Genomic DNA, 8,952 nt, shown 5'->3' on the forward strand with positions numbered 1-8,952 from the left:
TGGCGACTAGCCATTGGACAAGAAGAAGGGGGGACCCAAATTTTAGTGAGACTAGCTGGTATCAATCGAGAAGCGATATATCAAAATCTGAAAAAACAACAAAAATCTACGCTCCGTTAATTCTCTTTTCTCTAGTCTACATTATTATATCGCTCGCTCTTCCAGGTTGAAAAAAGAAAAGGTATGATGATTCTTCTTCCAGGTTGCGTTCCAGTTTCTAGAATTTTTTTTTTTGTTGTTGTTGAAATGGGATATATTGTTGTGTTAGGGAAGACAACTCCAAAAACAAAAATGGTGAGAGAAGAGGAGAAATCGAGATGGTGGTGGTTCGAGAGTCACAAGAGCTCCAAACACTCTCAGTGGCTTCAATCAACACTCGCTGGTTACTTTTTGTTCACTCAGATCCATTTTATTATAAACAATCTGATGTTTTTTTTTTTTTACAAATTTGGTGGGTGGGTGCAGAGCTTGATGCCAAGACAAAGGCAATGTTGAAGCTGATTGAAGGCAACGCAGACTCTTTTGCGCAGCGTGCTGAGACTTACTACAAGAAACGTCCTGAGCTTATCTGCTTTCTCGAAGACTTTTATCGAGCTCACCGTTCCTTAGCCGAGAAGTTTGACCACCTCAAATCTTCCGACTACGGATCTCGCTCCTCTAAGTTTCCCCAACAATCCATGGACTCCGTTTCTGACAGCAATTCTCACTTTCAAGATGCCCATTCTGAGATCGCAGACCCTGAAGATGACGAACTTGACTCTCCCTTTGCTAGTCACAAAGAAGATGAGACTTGGAATTTGGAGCAAGAAAGGTCGAAACTCATCGAAGAGAGTGATGCTCTGAGGAAACAGCTGCTAGACAAGGACGAAGAGAAGAGAGAGGTCATCAGACAGCTTTCTCTAACCCTTGAGACCCTCAAAGACGAGAACTTGACCCTCAAGAGACGCCTTGCCCACCATTCTCTCAAGCGACGCACCTTTTTGGAGTTCAAGCCGCTCGACAAGTTCTTCGGGAAGCTGTTCTACATTGTGTGCGATGGCAACAAGGTCGTTTAGCTGGCTCATCTACCTCATGAGCTTAGCTTCGCTAGTTTCTGTGTTTGATTTCACTGTTTATTAAGACATATCCTGTCGTTTCCGTGCTGTATTATAACCGGTAATTATCCTACTTAACGCTTGCTGTTCTGATTTGTTCAATCACAAGAATCCAGTTTCAGACAAGGTCGTGTGATGAGGGATACATAATTGGATGATGATCAATCAATTTTGACTTTGAAGCACAAAAAAACACATACACTATCACTGTTACAAAGTACAACAACTGCGCACCAGCCCCAACTGCAGACTGCTTTATGAGCAAATCTCACACGAACACTCGACGAAGCTATACTATATTAATATTACATGAAAAAAATTCAGAAGAAACAGAGAGTAAAGTAAGAATACATTGTGAATCTTTTTCTTTTTTCTTTTTTTTTTTTGCAGAAGAAAAAGAGTGCTTACTCGCTGTTTCTATATGCTTACTAGAAGATACTGCAGAAAGCTAGTAGCAACATGAGGAGGACAAGAAGCAGAGATGAGAGTTGTGATGAGACCAAACAAACAGAGGAAGAAGCAGGAAGAGGTGACCCAACTGGAGAAAATTCGAGCAGAGGATCATGAGAGACAGCATCTGGGTTTGGTGGACTAAGGCTTGAGGGGATTGTTGGCATGATAGAAGATTCTGACGGGGAAGGTGACATTTCCCTTGAACCTGGAGTTGGGAACAGGGGAGAGGTATCTGGAGATATGGCCGGAGGAGAAGCTGAGAAACTCGATGGAGCTTCTGGCAAAAACGAAGGTGCAGCTGATATGGTGGACAGCTGAAGCTCTAGGAACTCGGATGTTGAAGTGTGTAAACAGAGTGAGAGAACGGTGAAGGCGGTGAACAGAGAGACCTTCATGGTTACTGTATGTGTCTCTCTGCTTCTCTGAGAATGTTTGTGAGAGACCTTAAGAGGTGAAAAAAGATGAGAAATTGGAGAAGAAAAAGGTATACAGCTATAGAGGAGGTAAAAGACAAGATTTGTGGGTTTGGTTGTGGACCTCTGGTTTAGGGCAGAGCACATGAAATATGGATTTGTCGGGTTTTGATTTGTGTCGAAGTGTTTGTATGTTTTGATATTGTGAATAAAAATTAAAGAAGTAATTAAAAAAAACAGAGTAGAGTCCCGTGAAGCTCTCCCCTGATATATAGAAATGAGTGCCAGCTTTTAACTTGTTATGCTTTTTCCTGATCTGCAACAATCTTAGGTTTATTGTCAGTTGATGAAGACAATAGAATTGGTAAAAAGGAAGCAGTGATTCACCGATATATATTACACAAGACATTGCTGGATTTCATTTCTCATAAAAAATCAGACATTGCATAATTTGTTGACTTTTTGTCAAGATTCTGGCAATGCTTTTAGCAGTACATTCATCTGCACACAATGGTCAAGCATTCTCATGGCAAACTTTCTATTAAACTCAATCCCTAGAGGTTTTGAAGAAAGAATTCACTAAACTTGGAGCAGCTCAAGACCTTCTGAATGAGGATAAAGCTGAAAGCTTTCCCATAAATTCGGGGAAGCTGTATGAGCTTTCTGTGGCTTCCATCTGCGGACGCCTTTTTTGAACATTTATGCCCACACCAGTCCATCAAAGCCGATTTCCAGATTTGACACAGGGCTGTCTCCAATACCTTGGTCAAGCGCTTGGGTGTCATCTATTGGATCTACATATGGCTCGAGCAGATCAGCAGATCTTTCCGAGGGAATTCCATAATCTTTGAGGATGCACAAGGAAGCAGAATTTGAAGCTTCTCTCTCCAACACAGCAACATAGTTGTCTTCAAACTCAAAAACGAGATACTTATCTTTGCACATGTCAATGAGATGTGCCAAGTGATGGATGTTTCTTATAGGAATTCCATTGAACTTCAGGACCTGTTGGTTATTCATGTCCTCATAGCCGATGTTTACTTCATTTGCCAAGACCTACAGATATACTCGTCGAGTGAGTGAATTATCAAATTATTGTTGCACTCACCAAAATGCACATTGAATTAAGAACTCATTATCCTCTGAGGCCTTACCTGTGATAGGATGACGATTTGTTCTCCTCTGAACCTTGCCACAGAGTAGCGTGCCTTTGTTAACAATTTCAACTGCAAATTGGAAGGAAAAGACTCAAGCTGAGAATGCGAAAACTGTTATAGTGGATTCACAAATTAAACTAACAGATAGTTTAGTAGAGTGAGCTTACGCCTATGGTATCCTCACACTCCTCCCTGTTTATACATAAGGAAAAAAAAAAAGCAGAAAACAGTTAGGCATTTGGAAAATAAAGAAGAAAGTTTCGGTTTACTTCTGCATCTCAGCAAGCTGAGAAGAACTTACTCTATCAGGGGTTCTGAGAGCGGAGTAAACACCAAACCAGCAACAATAATGTATGATGGTTGACCTCCATCAATATGATACGGTACCTATTTAAAAGCACAAAAAAGCAATGAAGTATTGGTAATTAGCTTACTAGGCATGACGCGCAAAATGCTTAAAATGGTAGATGCAGATAGTTGTACCAGGTGCACTCGTGGTCTTAGAACTACTTGAACTTTCTTATGTTCTCCTGCTCTAATGATACCAAGCTCAGCGATATCACCTGCAAATCTGCTCAGTGAAATAAAAGCCAAGTATGAGAATAGGTAGAGGAAGTTAATACATCTGTGGACAAGAAGAGGTATTTACTTTTGACTGATGAGATAACGGAATGCAATGCGTTCACTGGATCGGAAGGGTACAGTTCCTTCACATCCCACATGTAGATCATCAAAACTTACAATCACATCTCCCTGAATTAACAATCAGTACTCGTCAGGTATACCAGAAATCAAGGATGAGAAGTTTTGATTGTAGAAATTCTAGAGCAACAATCCTATGATCCACGCTCTTTACCTCTTTCAGGACTTTACTTGCATCAGATGTAGGTTCAACTCTTCGCACCAGTACCCCCTACAAAATTAAGGTTACATCATCACCTTGAATTGACTCAAACTGCTAACAAGAAAGACTCAATATCCTCCACCATTATGTTGGCAAATCCTTAGACAAAAGACAGATGAACTAACAAAGCAAGCCTACCTCATTTGTAGGAACTTTGAGGCACTCCCGCAGAGCTGGATTTTCTAATTTCTGCAGCAACACTCCAAGGCAAGGGTAACCTGCAAGAGAAATATCTTTTAAGTATTAACAAAAGAAAGGCTCAACTAGAAATGGTCTTGCAGTGGAACATATGAACATCAAGAGAAAACTATTACCAGTGTACTTTCCGTTCCTCTCATAATCAGTCAAAAAGTGAGAAACAACGGTTGTTGGAATTACATATCCAATATTTTCAGTTTCTTCGGATCTGTAAACCTAGAGGAAGTCTCTTGTGAGGCATACGTTTTGGAATGAGAATGAGAAAAAGGTATTATATTCCTGAAAATCCCAAAGCAAATACCTGGAATGCTACTCCAATACATTCCCCCTGGTCGTTGAATGCAGGGCCACCACTATTCCCTACAATCTAACAAGTATAAGAAGTGGCTATCACAATAATACTGATGAAGGTTCTCAGAAGCAATTTTAGTGAAAAGTACGCTACAGAAAAGAACAAGTCATATGCAAGTTTTAGAGTAAAGTGAAAGATACTAGGATCAAATGGAAAATAGTTTATAAGAAAGGATCCACTGACCTGGATTTATTGCAGCGTCGATTTGAATTCCAAGCAAGTCAGATGATCCATGAGCATATGATGTTACCTGCATTTCCAACATTTCAACGAGGAAAAGTTCTTAAAATCAACACAACAATGGCGGCATAAAAGCAAAGCCAAAGATATCGGGAAACCTCTATACGTGATACAACCCCTTTTGTAACAGAGATTGTATCTCCTCCAAGAGGATATCCCACGACAGTTACTGAATCCTGCATATCAAAGCCAACATGGGAACTCTATAAAGAACAGCTGTATTTAGATAGATAATGAGAACTAAAGAAACAGGGAAGAACATCTTAAGCCTTTTACTTAATAATGCAGAAAAAAGGAATGGAGTACGGATAACAATTTTAGGTGGACGCTTCAATAAGACCACATACTGACTTAATTTCCTATACTGCACACCACATGAATGGACAGCATATCCAATACTGTAATATTATGATTTGATAGTATAAGATCTGTTTTTTTTTTTGTTTTTGGTATTGTTCATGCCTCACTTAGCCGTCAATGTGTTCTTTAAATATTTGAAGAGGACGGGACTTGAAGAAAACTGAAAGTGGACTAAGAAATACATCAGTATCTGATGAGATGATGAAACCTGAAGGCGGGGTAAATGGCCCAGCCGCAGTGGTTCAGCTCCTTTCCAGAAATCCTCGCTTTCTACGGAAAGCAAAGCTATGTCACAGTCCACACCCCTTACTAAAACCTGTGCAGCATAAGTGAGAGGGAAGTTATCTTCGATTGTATAGAGATAGGTACATGTTTAGTTTTAAACTTATCAGAGAAATAAACAAATTCTATTGTAAGGAGCTATAATCAGCATATCGATGAATACATGCACATGCTACTTAATTCAAAGCAGAAGTAATAATCGCAGGTGCAAAACAAACCTTAGCCACATACTTTCGATCATCTCCCCTTCTCTTAACTTTAACCTGATCAGGAGATATGTGATCAAAGTGAACAAAATGAGAAGAGAATAATAAGAAAATGAAGTCCGAGAAGGAAAGTAAACCTGTGTATCATGTTCGACACAATGGGCATTAGTCAAGAGCTTGCCATCTCCAATCATAAAAGCACTGCAATTGAAGAAGATGCGATGGACACATGAAACAGCCTATAAGCGAGAAAAGTGGAAGAACATGTGCATAAAAAAAACATGCCTTCCAGTGCTAGCTCCATTGTCTTTGCTTCTGCCATGGGAGGGAGTAATCAGGCGCAGTATGAGTGCAATAAACCTGGAAAGAAGCACGTAGTTCAAAGAAGGAAGAAGCAAGCAGAGTAATTGAAGAAGAAGAAAGCAATTCATTACGAAACTAACATAAGAGAAGTGAAAGTTTAAACCTTGACAACAGCGTTGAGAAAAGATGCATCGTGAATCTTGCCAGGATCAGTCTGCAGAAGGAAATGGCATTAGACCGTTTATTTATTATTAAACACGAAATACAGAATGCCCCGACGAAAATCAGTTAGGAGAAGAAGGAGATATAGCAAACCTGTTGGTCTCGACTAAAATCAGAGAGAGGCTCTTTTTTCTCCTTTTTTGGTGACCCAAAGGCCTTGAAAGCCATTTTTTGAGGAGGATTGGGACTATCATCTCGAACTCTACCTGGGTAATTCTTCTGGGTCTGTGAGATTCACAAAACAACATAGGAGCGAATGCGTAACCACACATAATCAATTATTAGAAGAAAAAACAAAATGGGGAGAGTTTTGGAGGGGAATGTACCTCTGGGTTTAATATAGGAGATGATGAATCAGACCTCGACGATTTCCTCTTAAGATTCAACGACTTCTTCTGAGATGCGGCTACGAAACACCACGGTGAGGAGACGCATGAAGATTGAAGTTTAACGGAGGCATTGAGGACGGAGAAGCTGCAGTTTGCTACGGAGACGGCCATATCGGCCGGCGAGAGAGAAGAGAGGAGAGAAAGCCAAAGCCAGAGCCAGAGCCAGAGCCTTTTTTGATTTTCTTATCCACTCACTTCTTTGGCGCCGACTTCACTTGATGACCCTCCTTCTGCCCCATATTTTCCTAATTACCACTGGATCCTCATGGGCCCTCTTTTAAACATTAATGGGCCTCTTTCCTTTTATTCTATGTATGGAGCTGCCCATTTCTCAACCAGATGAAAATCTCAAGCCATGAGAAATGAATATGATATGCTTTCCACATACATTGCCTTTTTTATAAGTATAATTTATACTATTACTTTTTTAATTTATAAACTGAATTTGTACATTTTAGGTGGTATTATTGTATTATACTTATTAAAAAAATATCTCTATTAAAAGTAATAGAAATGAATATGATATGCTTTCCACATACATATATAGCCTTTTTTATAAGTATAAATTAAATTATACAATAATATCTCTATTACTTTTTTTTTTTTTACGTATAAATCTTTTTCACGTTAAAACAAAATACACACCCTTTACGTATCTGCACTTATATGCAATGATCGTTCTCGTTCCAAAACCTTAATGATTGCTTATATGAATCTTTTTGTGTTTTTTTTTTTTTTTCGGATAAATGATTAGATCCGGATCTTTAATTCTTTTAATCAAAGCCTGATTTAATGTAAAACTATACTAGTACTACTTTTCTTAAATAACCTAGGCAACTTGTTCATGTGGGTCTATTCGTTAGGTGATTCATTTTGAATGATCATGTCTAATTGCGTAAAGCGATAAGTAACTGATTAATTGTTTGTGTGATAAACATCAAATTTTAACTTTGATTAAAGAAAGAGGCGGCATCCCCAAAGTCAACAATTAAATCAAGATTTCTGGTTTAATCCACGCGTTCGCGTTCCCCATCAACATTACCGACGCCATTTATTTTGTCTCAGTAGCACCAAAATTATGACCATCTTAGGTGGTATATACACAAGCACAATATCATTTAAATATGCAACACAAACATATAAGTATGCAGCACAATTATATAAATATGCAACACTAATTAAACACTATTGATATGCAATGGTAATTTAGATTTAAGATCTAATAGAGTAACATGATAGAACAATTAATACGTGTATAGTACGTGATAATATATGAATTAGTAGATGAAATGATTTCGACTTGAATCTTATGTTGTTGAGTGAGAAGTTGAATAGCCTGAGACAACAAATTAAAGACTAATAGCTTTGACACTATAGCTAGCTAGGACTTGTGTCTGAATTTTGGAATTGATGTTTGGTCTTTCTAGAAGACCTGTTGAAAAAAGCATAATACGCTCCATTTTCAAATTTGGCAATTGCTTTTGTTTTGGGTCTATATGTTAGGGCTGGCAAAATATCCGTTAGATTCGTTTCGATCTGCTATTCGATTCGATTCGATTTGAAAAATTCGGATATCCGTAATTATTCGAAGCAAATCAAATAGATATTCGTAAAAATCGGAGCAAATATCAAATACTATAATTCAAATTAGCGGATATCTGATTCGCTCCGGAATACATACATATATATAGATTATTACATATATAAATTATAATTTTATTATTCTTGTAAGCGTTTTATAATTTTAATCTCTTAATTAATTATTTGAACTACTAGTTTGAACAATTAAAGGAGAAATATATATATTTTTGATAAAATATTACTATTTTTAATAAAATTTTACAATATTTGGATTAGATTTTTTTATTAATTTTTTTTGTTTAATTTTAAACAAATACTTAACGGATCGAATATCCGGCAAATAGTTTGGATTTTAACGGATATTCGAACAGCCGGATATCCGGTCACTAACAAAGCAAATACGAATCGAAAAACTTAGTATTCGGAATAAACGAATCGAATAACAAATACCACTAAAAACCCGGATATCCGCTCCGTGCCCACCCCTACATGTAATGGATTATCACTATTTTATTTTTGGTAAAGAACGCACGTTTTTTTGTACACCGCCCTTCTAGAAGCCCAACCCCACACACACATACTCTTACGTCATTTGCATACAAACTCCCGTCTTCTGGAACCAATGAAATCACTATTACAAAAGTTGCTCTTAAAAGAAAAACAAAATACAAAGAAACCATTTTTATATTGTCGTCAATAATAATGGCCACTTTCTGATTACATATATATGAATGTATATACTACTATAATACGTAGCTGCTCGTGTTTCTTGTCTCAGTTCTCTGTATAGCCACTAGC

The 8,952-nt window shown here is 37.9% G+C and overlaps 3 protein-coding genes across 5 annotated transcripts; 2 read left to right on the forward strand and 1 right to left on the reverse strand.

Annotated features, from left to right (window-relative positions):
- The first annotated feature begins 73 nt into the window (after positions 1–73).
- On the forward strand, positions 74–1,220 carry LOC110226700 (protein NETWORKED 3C-like). 3 transcript variants are annotated; one of them, XM_021019197.1, is made up of 3 exons: positions 74–181; positions 274–382; positions 466–1,220. In XM_021019197.1, the coding sequence occupies exons 2-3, from the start codon at positions 292–294 to the stop codon at positions 1,053–1,055; spliced, it is 681 nt and encodes a 226-aa protein (XP_020874856.1). In that variant the 5' UTR covers positions 74–181; positions 274–291; the 3' UTR covers positions 1,056–1,220. The 3 variants fall into 3 exon arrangements, with proteins under 3 accessions (XP_020874856.1, XP_020874850.1, XP_020874844.1); XM_021019191.1 differs by having other exon boundaries at positions 75–181; positions 269–382; XM_021019185.1 differs by lacking the exon at positions 74–181 and having other exon boundaries at positions 193–382.
- A 333-nt stretch (positions 1,221–1,553) lies between these two features.
- Positions 1,554–2,518, forward strand: LOC110226709. Its single transcript, XM_021019209.1, is given in 8 exon segments — positions 1,554–1,853; positions 1,902–1,959; positions 1,962–1,996; positions 1,999–2,050; positions 2,333–2,383; positions 2,386–2,420; positions 2,422–2,450; positions 2,452–2,518. Coding segments are annotated over 8 exon segments (627 nt in total).
- On the reverse strand, positions 2,328–6,757 carry LOC9299133 (protease Do-like 2, chloroplastic). Its single transcript, XM_021019202.1, is given in 20 exon segments — positions 2,328–3,016; positions 3,115–3,186; positions 3,285–3,309; positions 3,419–3,504; positions 3,601–3,688; positions 3,767–3,870; positions 3,974–4,030; positions 4,160–4,239; positions 4,336–4,435; positions 4,521–4,579; positions 4,755–4,821; positions 4,910–4,987; positions 5,380–5,487; positions 5,672–5,716; positions 5,797–5,860; positions 5,945–5,955; positions 5,957–6,019; positions 6,126–6,176; positions 6,278–6,409; positions 6,511–6,757. Coding segments are annotated over 20 exon segments (1,821 nt in total). The 5' UTR covers positions 6,685–6,757; the 3' UTR covers positions 2,328–2,659.
- Positions 6,758–8,952: the final 2,195 nt, after the last annotated feature.

Source organism: Arabidopsis lyrata (genome assembly GCF_000004255.2).
Source record: "Arabidopsis lyrata subsp. lyrata unplaced genomic scaffold ARALYscaffold_39, whole genome shotgun sequence".
Classification (NCBI taxonomy): Eukaryota; Viridiplantae; Streptophyta; class Magnoliopsida; order Brassicales; family Brassicaceae; genus Arabidopsis; species Arabidopsis lyrata.